At 34.7% G+C, this 20,035-nt stretch overlaps 1 protein-coding gene across 1 annotated transcript; it reads right to left on the reverse strand.

Moving 5' to 3' along the window:
- Positions 1 to 1,341: 1,341 nt before the first annotated feature.
- Positions 1,342 to 17,391, reverse strand: LOC128228942 (sushi, von Willebrand factor type A, EGF and pentraxin domain-containing protein 1-like). Its single transcript, XM_052940504.1, has 17 exons — positions 17,197 to 17,391; positions 16,673 to 16,739; positions 15,656 to 15,811; positions 12,850 to 13,023; positions 11,404 to 11,577; positions 10,812 to 10,985; positions 10,225 to 10,398; positions 9,632 to 9,805; positions 9,043 to 9,216; positions 8,454 to 8,627; positions 6,245 to 6,418; positions 5,657 to 5,830; positions 5,068 to 5,241; positions 4,117 to 4,290; positions 3,312 to 3,485; positions 2,256 to 2,429; positions 1,342 to 1,601 (listed from the first exon to the last, which is right to left on the reverse strand). Exons 1-17 carry the CDS (start codon positions 17,389 to 17,391, stop codon positions 1,342 to 1,344), a joined length of 2,940 nt encoding a protein of 979 aa, XP_052796464.1.
- Positions 17,392 to 20,035: the final 2,644 nt, after the last annotated feature.

A 20,035-nucleotide genomic window follows, 5' to 3' on the forward strand; every position in this document is an offset into this window, starting at 1 on the left:
TCGTCAAAACCTTTTCGTGCTATTGCACATTCATATGGTATTTTTGTTCATTGTAAGGAGATCAACACGTTACAATGAACAAACGCAAGATAAAAACAAGTGTGTTCAAAATATTAAAACAGAAAAAAGTACACAATATGGACAACCGTTTGTTTAGTGTGCCACAGTCGTTCCAATCCGACGCCCAAGAAATATTTGAAAATATACAATTCACCGTAAAGTGTAGCTAAAACCAATGATTTGTATTAAACTTGAATTATACATTCGTTTTGACATACCGACAGGCTTGCATGTTGCCTGTGTGTGTGACCAGTTTCCGTTACTCATACACTGTATGGTCCTGCTCCCTATGATGTCATATCCGGGGTCACAAGTGTAGGAGGCGACAGAATTATAGGTTGTTGTCTGCGCGGTAACGTTCCCGTTCTCAATTGTCGACGGAGCGTTGCAATCTGTTCAAAATAAATAAATGCTGCGCATCAGTATGGCAATTTTCTAACCCCCGTGGCACAAGAAGCCGCAATTACAGACCACTTCCCAGTAATCTGACATTGTATGGTATTGTTTCCATCGGGATTATACCCCGAATTACACGTGAAGGTAGCGACAGACGGGTAAGTCGTTCTTAGAAACAACACGTTTCCATCGTTTACAGACATTGGAGCTTTACAATCTATTAAGGTAAGTGTTTAATGGTTTATATTTGTTAGGCAGGAATCAAAACCTATTTTGCAGGATTTCATAAAGGCACATTCGGGCTTTAAACACCTATGGATGAATGGATGATATTTATAGTAATTCCCTGATTAAATCATTTTAGAATATTTTTGCTACTTTTCACGTTAACTGTGTTTGTCAACTGGTTGACAATTCATTAGACCATTAGATCTCGATCCCTCTGGGTGATATTGCAGTCGACAGTTTCCAGACAAGCTTTTACCCGCATTGCCTTTAATTCTGGCAATTGAAGGGTCATTTGTCGACGTTGTTCCATTACCATTTGTGTCAACATAACACCATACACAATATTATTATCTTCATAGGCTGTTAATATAACACTAACTCTCACAAATGCTAGGTCCTTAGAAGGCAGAACAATATTTGGTTCTCTGGGTTCCCAGTACCGTTTAAAAAGACACCGGCACAAGCCTCCCTTCTGCACGACGTCTGCCCTGTCGACCATTTACCACTAAACAAACAACTTATTGGGCCGTGCCCACTTATTCTATACCCAAAATTGCACTTATATGTATCATCAGATTAAAAGCCTGTTGCATTTGAGACGACCTGCCCGTTTGCCACATTATGCGCTGTTTTACAATCCGGAAAAGATGTAACGTTTCAATTACAGCCGTTCATAAGACAGATGGTTTTTTTTATCTTACCGACCGGGCTGCAGGTTGCCATCACTGAAGACCAGTTCCCGTTACTCATACAATGTATGATGTTGTCCCCACGGATGTTATATCCAGTCTCACACGTGTATGTGGCCACAAATAAATAGGTTGTTTCAACAGAAGACACGTTACCATGGTCAATGTCAGGGGCTGCTCCGCAATCTGTGTACGAGATCACAAATACCTTATACGAGTTTAATAAATCTGATGGAAGAAGACGAGTATTTGTTAGTAATTTTTATTTAAAAATAAACATTAATTATACGATTAAATGGTTTGGACGTCAATACCATGTAATTTCAAATCTTTAAAACAATGAAAGTAGCTATAAACTCATACACTGGCTGCTTAATATACCATGTTTCTCCAAATGTTATCGGCATACGCTCCTGTTTGCGGTGTGTTAAAATGTGTTGAGATTCATAAAACCAAAGCTCTTACCAACTTAAAGGGTTGGTTCGATAATATCAAATCTCGATCGATAGTGAAACATTTTCAATGTGTATCCACGACATGCGGACCAAGTTGTGTTATCACGAATGCTTTCAAGTGTTGTCAATGAGCGGAAACATCAACAAGTTCGTCAAAACCTTTTCGTGCTATTGCACATTCATATGGTATTTTTGTTCATTGTAAGGAGATCAACACGTTACAATGAACAAACGCAAGATAAAAACAAGTGTGTTCAAAATATTAAAACAGAAAAAAGTACACAATATGGACAACCGTTTGTTTAGTGTGCCACAGTCGTTCCAATCCGACGCCCAAGAAATATTTGAAAATATACAATTCACCGTAAAGTGTAGCTAAAACCAATGATTTGTATTAAACTTGAATTATACATTCGTTTTGACATACCGACAGGCTTGCATGTTGCCTGTGTGTGTGACCAGTTTCCGTTACTCATACACTGTATGGTCCTGCTCCCTATGATGTCATATCCGGGGTCACAAGTGTAGGAGGCGACAGAATGATAGGTTGTTGTCTGCGCGGTAACGTTCCCGTTCTCAATTGTCGACGGAGCGTTGCAATCTGTTCAAAATAAATAAATGCTGCGCATCAGTATGGCAATTTTCTAACCCCCGTGGCACAAGAAGCCGCAATTACAGACCACTTCCCAGTAATCTGACATTGTATGGTATTGTTTCCATCGGGATTATACCCCGAATTACACGTGAAGGTAGCGACAGACGGGTAAGTCGTTCTTAGAAACAACACGTTTCCATCGTTTACAGACATTGGAGCTTTACAATCTATTAAGGTAAGTGTTTAATGGTTTATATTTGTTAGGCAGGAATCAAAACCTATTTTGCAGGATTTCATAAAGGCACATTCGGGCTTTAAACACCTATGGATGAATGGATGATATTTATAGTAATTCCCTGATTAAATCATTTTAGAATATTTTTGCTACTTTTCACGTTAACTGTGTTTGTCAACTGGTTGACAATTCATTAGACCATTAGACCTCGATCCCTCTGGGTGATATTGCAGTCGACAGTTTCCAGACAAGCTTTTACCGTTACCATTTGTGTCAACATAACACCATACACAATATTATTATCTTCATAGGCTGTTAATATAACACTAACTCTCACAAATGCTAGGTCCTTAGAAGGCAGAACAATATTTGGTTCTCTGGGTTCCCAGTACCGTTTAAAAAGACACCGGCACAAGCCTCCCTTCTGCACGACGTCTGCCCTGTCGACCATTTACCACTAAACAAACAACTTATTGGGCCGTGCCCACTTATTCTATACCCAAAATTGCACTTATATGTATCATCAGATTAAAAGCCTGTTGCATTTGAGACGACCTGCCCGTTTGCCACATTATGCGCTGTTTTACAATCCGGAAAAGATGTAACGTTTCAATTACAGCCGTTCATAAGACAGATGGTTTTTTTTATCTTACCGACCGGGCTGCAGGTTGCCATCACTGAAGACCAGTTCCCGTTACTCATACAATGTATGATGTTGTCCCCACGGATGTTATATCCAGTCTCACACGTGTATGTGGCCACAAATAAATAGGTTGTTTCAACAGAAGACACGTTACCATGGTCAATGTCAGGGGCTGCTCCGCAATCTGTGTACGAGATCACAAATACCTTATACGAGTTTAATAAATCTGATGGAAGAAGACGAGTATTTGTTAGTAATTTTTATTTAAAAATAAACATTAATTATACGATTAAATGGTTTGGACGTCAATACCATGTAATTTCAGTCGACACTTTCCAGACAAGCCATAACCCACATTGCCATTAATTGTGGCAATTGAAGGGTCATTTGTCGACGTTGTATTTGTTCTTCCATTACCATTTGTGTCAACATAACACCATACACAATATTATTATCTTCAAAGACTGTTAATATAACACGAACTCTGACTAATGCTAGGTCCTTAGAAGGCAGAACAATATTTGGCTCTTTCGGTTCCCAGTACCGTTTAAAAAGACACCGGCACAAACATTTCCCACTACTCAAACACCTTATTGTGCTGTGCCCACTAATGCTATCCACGGGATTGCACTTGTATGTAGCAACAGATTTAAAGCTTGTCGCGATTGAGATGACTTGCCCGTTTGCCACATTAGTCGCTGTTTTACAATCCGGAAAAGAAGTGACGTTTCAATTACAGCCGTTCATAAGATAGATGATGCACGAAAAATGTTTATTCTTTAATAAAATAAATGAGGACTTAATGATATTCTTACCGACCGGGCTGCAGGTTGCCATCACTGAAGACCAGTTCCCGTTTCTCATACACTGTATGGTGTTGTTCCCACTAATGTTATATCCAGTCTCACACGTGTATATGGCCACAGATAAATAGGTGGTTTTCACTGAAGACACGTTACCATTGTCAATACCAGGGGCTGCTCCGCAATCTGTGTACGAGATCACAAATACCTGCGAGTTTTATCAATCTGATGGAAGTAGACGAATATTTGTTAGTATGCTTTTTAATTAAACATTAAACATACGAATAAATGGTTTGGACGTCAATACTATGTAATTTCAAATCTTTAAATTAATGAAAGTAGCTATAAACTCATACACTGGTTGCTCAATATACCCTGTTTCTCCAACTGTTATCAGCGCACGCTCCTGTTTGCGGTGTGTTAAAATGTATTGAAATCCATAAAACCAAAGCTGTTACCAACTTAAAGGGTTGGTTTGATCAAATCAAATCTCGATATCTATTGAAACATTTTCAATGTGTATCCTTGACATGCGGACCAAGTTGTGTACTCATGAATGCTTTTCTCAATTAGCGGAAAAACAAGTTCGTCAAAACCTTTTCGTGCTATTGCATATTCAATGAATGATAAACATAGCAACTGTTGTAGTCATTCCAAAAGCGTTTAATTTTTATATTACTTCAAGCGCAAAACATACTCGATAGCGCCACCACTAGGGCAACAGCGCCACCACTTTTATAAATATGTGCATTTTTCCTTTTTAAAAGGTGCTTATCAGTTTTGTTGTGTTCCGGCATAGGTACTATACATAACAGTTATGTTTGCATGCGTGAGAAAGTTCTTACGGGGCGTGTAAGCACCAAAATGTACTTGCTATGAAAGACATGTTTTCTGTAGAGCATTCATTTATGCTATAATATAATACAACGTTATATTTTTATCGGAAATGAAAATGTGTATTACCGACTGGTTTACAAGATGCTCGTAATGGAGACCAATGTCCGCTACTCAAGCACTGTATTGTGCTATTTCCACTGAGGATATTCCCTGGCTCACAAGTGTAAGTTGTTGAAGATGGAAACGTTGTCGCATTTGATGACACGTGACCTTGATTGAGAGTCGGCGCTGCATGGCAATCTGTAAATGAAGAAATGATTAAATTAACAATCAGCATATTGAACGATTACACGAAGCAAAAAACGTGGATTTTAAATTGATAGAAACACGTCTGTGTGAGAATATAAAAAATTAAGTAAACGTTTATGATGAATTTCAAATTCAATTACATCGAATGTAACATTCTATTTTGTTAATCACTACTAACGAGATTTCATAGCAGTAATTTTATAATACTTCCGCGGTCAAAGTAATACAATTTACTGGACTACTCCTTTATAACGTTACACAAAGATGGTATTACAGCATTTATATAATGAATTATATAAACACTTTAGAATGACTTTATTATTTTTTTTACTATGAAGAGCAATCATTATTCTATATTAATACATACAACGTGGTAATTGTAATGCCAATTAAAAATGTTTACTACCGACTGGTTTACACGATGCTCGCATTGAAGACCATTGTCCGCTACTCAAGCACTGTATTGTGCTATTTCCACTGAGGATATACCCTGGCTCACAAGTGTACGTTGTTGAAGACGGAAACGTTGTCGCATTTGATGTCACGTGACCTTGATTGAGAGTCGGCGCTGCATGGCAATCTGTAAATAAAGAAATGATTAAATTAACAATCAGCATATTGAACGATTACACGAAGCAAAACACGTGGATTTTAAATTGATAAAAACATGTCTGTGTGAGAATACAAAAAATTAAGTAAACGTATATGATGAATTTCAAATTCAATTACATCAAATATAACATTCTATTTTGATAATCACTACTAATGAGATTTTATAGTAGTAATTTTATAATACTTCCGCGGTCAAAGTAATACAATTCACGGGACTAGTCCTTTATAACGTTACACACAGATGGTATAACAGCATTTATATAATGAATTATATAAACACTTTAGAATGACTTTATTATTTTTTTACTATGAAGAGCAATCATTATTCTATATTAATACATACAACGTGGTAATTGTAATGCCAATTAAAAATGTTTACTACCGACTGGTTTACACGATGCTCGCTTTGAAGACCATTGTCCGCTACTCAAGCACTGTATTGTGCTATTTCCACTGAGGATATACCCTGGCTCACAAGTGTACGTTGTTGAAGACGGAAACGTTGTCGCATTTGATGTCACGTGACCATGATTGAGAGTCGGTGGTGCATGGCAATCTGTAAATAAAGAAATGATTAAATTAATAATCAGCATATTAAACGATTACACGAAGCAAAACACGTGGATTTTAAATTGATAAAAACATGTCTGTGTGAGAATACAAAAAAATAATAAGTTAACGTATATGATGAATTTCAAATTCAATTACATCGAATGTAACATTCTGTTTTGATAATCACTACTAATGAGATTTTATAGTAGTAATTTTATAATACTTCCGCGGTCAAAGTAATACAATTTACGGGACTACTCCTTTATAACGTTACACACAGATGGTATAACAGCATTTATATAATGAATTATATAAACACTTTAGATTGACTTTATTTATTTTTTTAATATAAAGAGCAATCATTATTCTATATTAAGGCCACAACAAATTGATCATTTGTTCTACGGATTTTGCCCAAAAAAGTAGGAGCGAGCGAGAGAAAAAAAATTAAAATACTTTTTTTTAAAATTTAAGGCAATTCAGAGGCGAGCGCAAGGCGAAAAATAAAATAAAAATTAAAAAGTTTATTTCTTACTAAATTTATCATGCAATATGTCAAGAAATGCTTTTTAATTGCAAACATAGGTTCTTAGTTTAAATATAAATGAAACGGTTTTGATTGTATCACATGAAAATCTGTCTCAATATATAACAAATGGCAATAAGATCCAGTGCTTTACTATTACTTAAGACACTGCCGATTAAATTGCGGGACAACACAATTGAAGCAGTATTAAACAAATCTGCAAATGTGGCACTGGTCATTATATTAGAGCAGGTGGTGGAATAAAGATGTTTCCCTTTCAAGACCTCGCCTTTACCACGAACCAATGGTTTATTGGTCCGTGCCTTGAAAAAAAAATCATGACACCCTCCATAGCTTCAATGCCCGTAAGAAACAGGCCACTTTACTACAAATCGATCAAAGAAAACAAATGGATAAGAACAAAGAATTGAGAAAATTAAAACAGTCATTTTACTTATAAAAGGTTTTATTTTCTGATTTTACTGATGTTATTTTTATACTGTACATGTACATGTATGTGTAATGCACTAGTCAATTGTAACCACGACCCACATGGTCCGGGGAATAGCGGGGACTTTGACTTTCGGTCCAGCCAACCCCGGGTAAAAACAACGGCACTGCGGGGCCACCTGGAAGGTGAAAACACGGCCCATTTCACCGGCTATCTCCGGTATACCCCCGGTCCGCGGGGGGGGGGGGAGGGGGAGGGTGGGGGGCATGGTTACAATTGAATGGTGCATAAATACAGACTGTTTCTGAAACATTTACAAGTCCTTCTATTTTTATCAATTACGAGTATAAAACTGAGAAATGCATTTTAGAATTTAAAAAATAACTCACGAAAACATGTTCATTTGTTGTAAGTCGAGTGTCCGTGTATTTTAATATAAGTTTTGCACTCAAAATCTGATTTAGTTATTATTTAACACTAAATTTTGAGTACAAAACAATGAATTACTTAAAACACACATAAATAATTATTGCCTTCGACGCTGTGAAACTGTTGTTGTTTACTGAAGACTATAATCCATTGACTATGACACTGATTTTCAATTAAAAATGTGTATTTTACATTAACGAAAACTGAAAGTATCCTGCAAATTAATACCGGAAATAGATAACAACTGTGCGTCCTGCAAACTATTCCCGACAAAAAAAGACTGTCAACAAATATCGGCTGTTTTGCGGTTACCCAGACCTGATTTTGTCCTGACACGAGGAAAGTTTGCTCGCGGAGAATATAAAGCATGGAAATACCTTCAAAAAAAGGCGAAGTCGAAGTTGCAGGTTCAAATTTTAATTAAAAAAACTTCAGAAAATAGAGGAAATTCAGAAGTAAAAAAATAAAATAATATGCGCGGCCAAATAGTAAGTGCGGGCGCAATTTTTTTTTTTTTTTTTTTTTCGTTTTTCGAATTTTAGGTGCGGCAAATCCGACGAACAAATGATCAATTTGTTGTGGCCTAATACATACAACGTGGTAATTGTAATGCCAATTAAAAATGTTTACTACCGACTGGTTTACAAGATGCTCGCATTGAAGACCATTGTCCGCTACTCAAGCACTGTATTGTGCTATTTCCACTGAGGATATACCCTGGCTCACAAGTGTACGTTGTTGAAGACGGAAACGTTGTCGCATTTGATGTCACGTGACCTTGATTGAGAGTCGGCGCTGCATGGCAATCTGTAAATAAAGAAATGATTAAATTAACAATCAGCATATTGAACGATTACACGAAGCAAAACACGTGGATTTTAAATTGATAAAAACATGTCTGTGTGAGAATACAAAAAATTAAGTAAACGTATATGATGAATTTCAAATTCAATTACATCGAATGTAACATTCTATTTTGATAATCACTACTAATGAGATTTTAAAGTAGTAATTTTATAATACTTCCGCGGTCAAAGTAATACAATTCACGGGACTACTCCTTTATAACGTTACACACAGATGGTATAACAGCATTTATATAATGAATTATATAAACACTTTAGAATGACTTTATTATTTTTTGTACTATGAAGAGCAATCATTATTCTATATTAATACATAGAACGTGGTAATTGTAATGCCAATTAAAAATGTTTACTACCGACTGGTTTACAAGATGCTCGCATTGAAGACCAATGTCCGCTACTCAAGCACTGTATTGTGCTATTTCCACTGAGGATATACCCTGGCTCACAAGTGTACGTTGTTGAAGACGGAAACGTTGTCGCATTTGATGTCACGTGACCTTGATTGAGAGTCGGCGCTGCATGGCAATCTGTAAATAAAGAAATGATTAAATTAACAATCAGCATATTGAACGATTACACGAAGCAAAATACGTGGATTTTAAATTGATAAAAACATGTCTGTGTGAGAATACAAAAAATTAAGTAAACGTATATGATGAATTTCAAATTCAATTACATCGAATATAACATTCTATTTTGATAATCACTACTAATGAGATTTTATAGTAGTAATTTTATAATACTTCCGCGGTCAAAGTAATACAATTCACGGGACTACTCCTTTATAACGTTACACACAGATGGTATAACAGCATTTATATAATGAATTATATAAACACTTTAGAATGACTTTATTATTTTTTGTACTATGAAGAGCAATCATTATTCTATATTAATACATACAACGTGGTAATTGTAATGCCAATTAAAAATGTTTACTACCGACTGGTTTACACGATGCTCGCTTTGAAGACCATTGTCCGCTACTCAAGCACTGTATTGTGCTATTTCCACTGAGGATATACCCTGGCTCACAAGTGTACGTTGTTGAAGACGGAAACGTTGTCGCATTTGATGTCACGTGACCTTGATTGAGAGTCGGCGCTGCATGGCAATCTGTAAATAAAGAAATGATTAAATTAACAATCAGCATATTGATCGATTACACGAAGCAAAATACGTGGATTTTAAATTGATAAAAAACATGTCTGTGTGAGAATACAAAAAAAAAATAAGTAAACGTATATGATGAATTTCAAATTCAATTACATCGAATGTAAAATTCTATTTTGATAATCACTACTAATGAGATTTTATAGCAGTAATTTTATAATACTTCCGCGGTCAAAGTAATACAATTCACGGGACTACTCCTTTATAACGTTACACACAAATGGTATAACAGCATTTATATAATGAATTATATAAACACTTTAGAATGACTTTATTATTTTTTGTACTATGAAGAGCAATCATTATTCTATATTAATACATAGAACGTGGTAATTGTAATGCCAATTAAAAATGTTTACTACCGACTGGTTTACAAGATGCTCGCTTTGAAGACCATTGTCCGCTACTCAAGCACTGTATTGTGCTATTTCCACTGAGGATATACCCTGGATCACAAGTGTACGTTGTTGAAGACGGAAACGTTGTCGCATTTGATGTCACGTGACCTTGATTGAGAGTCGGCGCTGCATGGCAATCTGTAAATAAAGAAATGATTAAATTAACAATCAGCATATTGAACGATTACACGAAGCAAAATACGTGGATTTTAAATTGATAAAAACATGTCTGTGTGAGAATACAAAAAATTAAGTAAACGTATATGATGAATTTCAAATTCAATTACATCGAATATAACATTCTATTTTGATAATCACTACTAATGAGATTTTATAGTAGTAATTTTATAATACTTCCGCGGTCAAAGTAATACAATTCACGGGACTACTCCTTTATAACGTTACACAAAAAGGTATAACAGCATTTATATAATGAATTATATAAACACTTTAGAATGACTTTATTATTTTTTTACTATGAAGAGCAATCATTATTCTATATTAATACATACAACGTGGTAATTGTAATGCCAATTAAAAATGTTTACTACCGACTGGTTTACACGATGCTCGCTTTGAAGACCATTGTCCGCTACTCAAGCACTGTATTGTGCTATTTCCACTGAGGATATACCCTGGCTCACAAGTGTACGTTGTTGAAGACGGAAACGTTGTCGCATTTGATGTCACGTGACCTTGATTGAGAGTCGGCGCTGCATGGCAATCTGTAAATAAAGAAATGATTAAATTAACAATCAGCATATTGAACGATTACACGAAGCAAAATACGTGGATTTTAAATTGATAAAAACATGTCTGTGTGAGAATACAAAAAAATATTAAGTTAACGTTTATGATGAATTTCAAATTCAATTACATCGAATGTAACATTCTATTTTGATAATCACTACTAATGAGATTTTATAGTAGTAATTTTATAATACTTCCGCGATCAAAGTAATACAATTCACGGGACTACTCCTTTATAACGTTACACACAGATGGTATAACAGCATTTATATAATGAATTATATAAACACTTTAGAATGACTTTATTATTTTTTGTACTATGAAGAGCAATCATTATTCTATATTAATACATACAACGTGGTAATTGTAATGCCAATTAAAAATGTTTATTACCGACTGGTTTACACGATGCTCGCTTTGAAGACCATTGTCCGCTACTCAAGCACTGTATTGTGCTATTTCCACTGAGGATATACCCTGGCTCACAAGTGTACGTTGTTGAAGACGGAAACGTTGTCGCATTTGATGTCACGTGACCATGATTGAGAGTCGGCGCTGCATGGCAATCTGTAAATAAAGAAATGATTAAATTAACAATCAGCATATTGAACGATTACACGAAGCAAAATACGTGGATTTTAAATTGATAAAAAAACATGTCTGTGTGAGAATACAAAAATAAATAAATAAGTAAACGTATATGATGAATTTCAAATTCAATTACATCGAATGTAACATTCTATTTTGATAATCACTACCAATGAGATTTTATAGTAGTAATTTTATAATACTTCCGCGGTCAAAGTAATACAATTTACGGGACTACTCCTTTATTACGTTACACACAGATGGCATAACAGCATTTATATAATGAATTATATAAACGTGACTGTTACCTGCCTATTGCCAGCCTTTGGTAAAATACTAAGGCAATTAACTAAAATCCACATGTATCTTTGTATAACATTTATGAGTCCATACTCCACGTAATATCGTTCTATATTGAAGGACAGTGCAATGACAGAGATTGACTGAGTATAAGTTAATGTTACTTTCATCACCATCGTTGTAAAAGAAGTTTAGGCTTGTGTATTAAAGAGTGGTCTTTGTTGGATTAAGGATACTGGGCTTGTCTATTAGTTTCCTTCGCATTATTTAAAATTCAATCATGCCTTTGTTTAAATATAATTTTGTATGTAAAGTGTGTTTACACATTCTGGTATTGGAGGGTATACTTTTTAGTTTCAAGCAGAAACGTATAGATATAGTAAATTTAAACATAATAGGGTGGAACTCAGATATCTACAATTACGCAGTCCTTTAAAACAAACTGTTCATACTTTATAATGTTACTGCACGATATATTTATTTTGTATACCAGCCCCAGCTACTCAAACACTATCTTGTGCTAAATCATTTCAATTGATAACCAGAATCAACGTGACTGATATGTTGTTATATTAAAGTTCGCTCGTCTATGATAGCTGATCAAATGTCTGCTACAATCAGAATAGATGTGAAGCATGTACACCTTAAAAATAAACTTCTATTTATTTTGCCAAAACATGTCAATGAACTGTAAGGTATGTACATACCGACTGGGTGTTTCAGTTAATTGCACACTGTACGGTATGTAAGCGTGTCAGTGTTTATAAAGGCTATGCGTGGATGTATCTATAATTATGAATGTGCCTTCGTTGTTGCATTCATGTGTTAATGGGGTAATGCAGGAGCTGTCCCATAATTTGTTGAAATAGAAGTTAAGCAGCCTTTTTAATCATATTCTGTACATAGTATAAACAAACATGTAAATCGTTTATTACAAAAATGTTTATTTACCGACTGGATGACACGTTGCATATACTTGAGACCACTGTCCGTTACTCCTACAACGTATTGTATTGTTTCCTCTCAGATTATATCCAGAAATACACGTATATGTTGCCGTAGATTGGTATGTGTTTGAATGTGAGGTCACGTTTCCATGATCAACAGCAGTCGCGGTCCCGCAATCTGAAGTAGTAGATGTTAGACATACCCCTTGTTAAACGGTATATGCTATTAACAAGTTTTTGTAAAGTTTGAATAACGCAAAACTATAATAAAGTAATACAGAATATAATTAACACATCTATATTAATTTGTTTCCTCATATTTATTTCACAAAGCATGTAACGCGGACCAATGCCCGGTACTCAGACACTGAATGGAATTGTTCCCACTGATGGTGTACCCAGTGTCACACGTGTATGTTATCGAAAAAGGAAATGTCGTTGACGAATGGGACACACGTCCATGAGGAGTAGACGGTGCTGTTCTGCGATCTTCAAAACACAATCGTGTTAATGGTATATCAATGTTTATACTAGGTATGTTTTTTTGATGTTGAACGGAATGAATTTCTTACAAATCTACCTCAATAAGTTATGATGTACATCTATTTATGTAAAAGTTCAATCATGTTTTAACGGACACAAATCTGTTTTGTATAACAGGTAAAAAAGTCCCCGAAGTTCCAATTGCATAAGTATAACTTTTAGGTTTTTATATTGACTCCTCAGCTTCTATTCCGTAAATGAACGGTCTTTCGACAATTGCGAGTATTTTGCGACGAATGTAACATCTTCGGATAAGTTCGAATCGCGGCGTAATACTAAAAAATAGAATACAACCTACATTGACCGCCACTGAAATTGCAGAAAGGCAATCATAATGTACTAGGCTTAATCATTGCGAAATACAATTTTCGCGGGTGATTAAAGGTCCGCCCACTGCCACTCATTCGATACACACTACCTGCGTCAGATTTTGCGTTGACAATGTCTTAGCCAATGAGGTTGTATTCTAAACAGTTAGATGACTTGAATGAAATTCTTAATGATTAAGAATGGCTCGTTCGCTACGCTCGCTCCACCCATTCTTAATCATTAAGATTTTAATTCATGTCAGCTAGCTTTTCCTTAAAAAGTCTTTAGCTTGTAATTATTTGTATAATGTCAGCAGTCCTCGAACAAACTTTTAATCAACATTTTGAAAATTGTTAACTTATGATTTGTTAAATGAAGTCTTGTCATGAGCGTATCAATTTTACGTTTCAACCCATTACAATATCATTTTTAGACAAAACATATTAAATGACAATCACACAATATTCAAACGAGGGTATACACAAATTTAACAAACAATCAAAGTTCGTCTAGGTTGTCGCCCTTATTTATATTTTGATTAAGTTAGCTTGTTCTTGTTTTCAGCCGTTTGCCACTTAGTTGCTCAAAAGCATGAATGGCGCACACTGAGCTGGAACGATACCGTTCCAGCAGTAAAAACTTTCTATGGTTTTCAAATACGGCAAATTCTTCAATATTTGGTAAACTAAATTCGGTATGATTCTCGTTAGATTTATTGTTTCAGTGAAATATCGCGCCAAGTAAATGGGCATTTGATAATTAATAACCATACAGACAAAATAACTCTATTAGGAGGTCAGTTGATGAAGTTCCTGAAAAGTCTTATTCATTTAAATACAAGTAAGCCGCATTTTGACAATATTAAAATTGCACAAACAAAAATGTATATAGTTGGCATATTTAAAAGAAACCAGAAGACAATGTACTGACATACATTCGAAACCCGTTGGCTCGAAATTGTTTGGCTCGATATCCTCGTTTGCTCGAAGTAGATGTACAGGACCAATTTCTTTAAACTGAAGGTACACGTTTCCGCTTGACTCGAATATTTCGAGGCTCGAGGTATTTTCGCTGGTCCCTGTGAGTTCGACCGAACGGGATTCGGCTGTATGTTTTGTTTAGCGAATGTCCCAAACAGAATGTAAAATGGCTTCAATGTCAAAAGATTTTCCATAACTCATTGTTATTGATAACGCCAATATATGAATGAGTTAATTTTCTTTTGGTGTTTACGAGGTGAAATTCATTGCGATCTTACACTGAATCAATCAGTTGTATTTCTGTTTATTATAAGCATAAGAAGTAAATAAAATGAAAATTAAAAACTGCTTAACTCAAATTTCAACTCATTTTACCACATCAAAGCATATGCTAGGGATTCTAGTATGTTTTAACCATTTTAAAAAGCGCATTTCTTAATAATGTGTTGACAAAAACCATTCTTCAATATTTTAAAGAAATTTTACGCTAGAGCTGAAAATAATTGAGAGTAATTGTTAAAAAAAACAATGAAATTGTAAAACATAAATGATTTTCATGTACTTTTGATGCTATGTTGTAAAATGAGATGAGACTGTGATTCAGATTCGACTGAAACATTTTGTAGTATGAGGACATTTCTCTTCTTTCAACCATTTTCTTGAGATAATTCAATGCTTTTGATTTCAAAACATATGTTCGGATCCTATAGTCATATAGGATTCTATAGTCATATGGTCAAGATTCACGGACAAGAGTTCAAAAATATTATGATTTTATTAAAAAGTAATTTGCTCTTACGTTTAACACACATAATGTATTTACAGATAACAGTATCAGTTGAACGTCACTTTTACATCGTAAGTAGTGAAGCTGTTGACGTACTAAACATGAAACTAATTCGTGTGGTGTGCAACATAGATTTGCTGACGTAATGTACTTATTCAGACACCTCAATATCAAATGCAAGAAACACTTACCAACGGGTTCACATAAAGGTAAATTTGACCAGGTTCCATGTGTGCATACAGACGATCCGTGACCTTTCGCTTTGTAGCCAACGTCACAGGTAAACTGGGCAGCGGTTTGATTCAGTAAAGACACGTTTCCATGTTGTAACGTCAAATTATCGCAAGCTTTAAATGAAAATGAAAGTAGTGCGATTTACATAGAAATTACTATTATACAACAAATAATAATGAAATAATAATGAAATAACAATGCAAAAACGTGAGTCTATAACAGTCCCCATTTTTTCGACATATCTTAAGCGTAACAAGTTTAGGTATCATATATTTTATTTATCAAATTTTCTTGCATTTTCACGATATCTTTCATAATTGTTGGATCAAAATGATCAAAAACGTTGCTTAACTCTTAAGTATTTTGATTGATTGCAACATAAACCATATGTATTTTTAACCTAATCATATTCTATTTTTCTACGTTTTCTCTCCGATCATTTAAGGCTTCAGTAATTGCACTTTCCATTTTATTTTAGTTCTTGATACATGATAAATTGATACAACTACGTACATGTATACATTGTAGTTGATTATTATTTAATGTATTACTACTAATGATCTCTGCATAATGTTTTAGATTACAGTACACGATTACCAAAAATAACATGAGTTTCATATATATATATATATATATTTATATTATTGCATATCTATGTATTCTGAGTATTTTAGTAATTAAACAGTTTTTTTTTGCGTTGAGTTGAGTAATATTTCTTGTCTCGGTGATGGTCCTTTACCAACAGGGCCACGACTTCGCAATTTACGCAAGCAACAACAGTTATATAGAAAGTTTAAACCTGAAATGTTTAAGACGTAAGTCGTACACGTTTAATATAAATACTTTTTACCAAAGTGTTGAGTATGATTTTTCCAATTATACTATGCTTAATAATGCATCAATTTACGTCCATAATATTGACAGTCTGTGTTTGTACTCAGTCGTTTTACATTGAAATAGAACAACAAAGTTACCTTTTGCAATTTGGATATTGTCGATTCCAACATGGTTTACTCTAACAAAATGTACAACGAACGCCACCTGTAAATTAGTACAAATTAATTTAAGACAGCAAAAACACAGGGGCCTGTAACAATAAAGACCTTAGTCGAATGTAGTCGTACATTATCTTTGTGCATTTTTTTTTTATTTTGCTACATATTCATTTCATTGTTATTTGAACAAGTACTAAAAATAAACACAAAGCTAATTACATACAAAATAAGTTTGTTAACATTTGTGATGTAGAATATTGTAGTAACGATTAATATGCTGTGCTTAGACGGGCCTCGTGACAATATAGAGCACAATCAAATCGCCATCTTAACAATATTCGCTATAAAATAGTAAAACGTATTAAAAATGGGTATGTTTTCATCTTATAGAATACCGTTGTATGTGTTCAGAGAATAACCGCGTTTTAAATAAACAATTTTTCAACCAAATGTATGTTTTTCACTATTTACACGACATATGTTTAAAGCACGAAGACACTTACTTGAAAGGTTTCATTACTGCTCACTGGAACGGAAACATTTTTCCAATCCGGCATTGCTCGCTCATTGACAGTCCAGAGAGTTTTATTTGTAGACTGTGGTGAAATGGTTTTTAGATCTATAACGGTGCTTGCAGTTGCTTCCCGATACGCAAACGAGACACAGTATTTCCCTGGAGGTAGCTGCTGGGATATCATACTTGGGGTTTGTTTAATACTAATGTTTGCTATATCCGTGTTTGCAAATGCGTAGTAGCCATCATCTGAAAAAAGAAGTTGTACAAATCTGATGCCACGTTCAGTGAGAACGCAATCATCAATTGCGTAAGCGAGAGGAAAAGGTCGGTTGAGGGGTAAATTTCCATGAACTTGATACTGGTACTTTAAAATGATCTAAGCTCCAGAGCTAGCGCATTTGGAAAATCGATATGCGATATATTTTGTAAAGGACATTCCTAAAATAGAGCACTATGCTTTCTTGGCTCGGAGAGAAAAAGTTTTTCCTCTATAAAATCACTGAGCCATAGTGATACGATTTGAACAAAATTGCCATATGCTACATAACGCATATGTAATGTGTATCATTACCATCCTGTAATTATTACCGTGCATACTTTGATATAATAATGTCCTAAAATAATGTAAAAAAAGAGAAAAATATATTGTAAGTTAACGTTTTCCTAGACCGCGTGGAATCGTTTCAGCAGTTACGCGTGACATGCGTTCCTATTATTGTATATGTCCTGCTTAAGTGTCTTGTGTGTTAAGCAGATAAATAAGAAGCTATATACTATAGGGTAAATTACTCCGAAATGGAAACTCTAAATTGACACGCTATACCTATAAGTAAATCTTACATTGAACTTGTCCAAAAGGTCACAGGTCACGGGTCAAATTAGGAGTAAATCTATTTAGGTCAGACACCACTAACTAAATTTGCTATATTTTCTAAGACAATTCACTAGTTTGCATGCAAGATAATACCATATATGGGGAAAAAGCTCCACTCGTGTAATTAACATTAAAAACACGTTAAGAAAAAGTTACAGTAACCACTATGTATTCGTTAAAATTACCATATCATTTATACGAGGAAAACAATGCGGTGAAAATGTAAAAAAATAAGAAGGAGATCGAGTAGATCGAGCATGTTCAGTCTGTGTTTCGAAATCACAAAGCATTTAGCTGCAAAATCTATACATATAGAAGGTAACCAGTGGTCTGATATTGTAAAAACATGCTTTGATTCACTGTCATGTTGACTAGGCAATGAGGAGGGCACTTCATTCGACATGCCCTCAATTGTTCAGCTCAGACCACAAATACAATACTTATGGAAATATGTATTTCATGAATCACTTATTCTAAGTATCGATCATTAAAATACCCAATGCTATTTGCTTCACAGTCGAATACAGCAACCAGCGAAAAAAAAAAGTGCAGATATGCAGATTCTCACTAAAATTCGACCAATTTATCTTATGGTATACTAAACAATACTGTTTTTAAAATGTGACGAAAAAAAATCTTTAGATTATAAATCACAGCTGTTAGTTAGCTAAACATACGGCATTGGGCATTGGACATTCAAAATCGAATGTTGGGCCAGCACGACATTGGACATTGGACATTCAAAATCGAATGTTGGCTGGCACGACATTGGACATTCAAAATCAAATGTTGTGCTGGCACGACATTGGACATTGGGCATCCAAAATCGAAGTTGTGCTGGCACGACATTGGACATTCAAAATTGAAAGTCGTGCTGGCACGACATTGGTCATTGGACAGTCAAAAATGAATGTCGTGCCAGCACGACATTGGACATTGGGATTTCAAAAATGAATATCGTGCTAGCACGACATTGGACATTGGACATTTAAAATCGAATGTTGTGCTGGCACGACATTCGACATTCGACATTCAAAAGTGAGAGTCGTGCCAGCACGACATTGGACATTGGACATTCAAAAATATGTCGTGCCAGCACGACATTGGACATTGGACATTCCAAATCGAATGTTGTGCTGGCACGACATTGGGCATTGGACATTCAAAATCGAATGTTGTGCTGGCACATTCAAATTAATGTATGAAATGTTTTATGAATGATTGTTTTTTACCGACTTAAAATTAATTTGGATGGCATGCAATTTTCGGAATTATTTTGTTTAGATATTGTCTTAAATTTTTTTGAAAAGGGTTAGAGATCACAAAAGCAATGAACCATTATAAAATTTATTAACACCAAGAGAGCATTGTCATTACGATTCAGTCGCAATATTTGAAACTTAAGCATGGTTCAGATAGATATGATGTCACATATGCAGAGAAAGATTCAAATGAATATACTTATGAATGGTCGTGGATTATATGTAGACAAACAGTGATAATGCTTTCAAAATGGCATATTTTTAATAAGCTTAATTGTTTACACACCACTGCTACACATCCAGAACCATTTATAAACGGGGTGAAGATAATTATATTCACAGTATATAATTACATATGGAAAATATACACATGCATTGATTATTCCAACAAGTATAAATGTTATTGTTCCTACATCTATTTTATCTGGTTTTACGTATATAACACGAACTATTGTCAATGAGTCGATTAAGTAACCTATTACTGACTGTCGACCTATTTTTTATCGATTCAATTAGTCGAACATGCTGCGTCGTCTTCATTTGGTCAAGTTTATATGAAATAATGTGTTTGATAAACCTTTTTGATATTCATAAGTCGACAGTATTACACAAAGCGTTTTATAATCAATCGCATCGACATTAAACAATTCCATATGACGTCTTCATCACAAACGACATAAATTCTTATA

This window comes from Mya arenaria, chromosome 3, assembly GCF_026914265.1.
Source record: "Mya arenaria isolate MELC-2E11 chromosome 3, ASM2691426v1".
NCBI lineage: Eukaryota > Metazoa > Mollusca > Bivalvia > Myida > Myidae > Mya > Mya arenaria.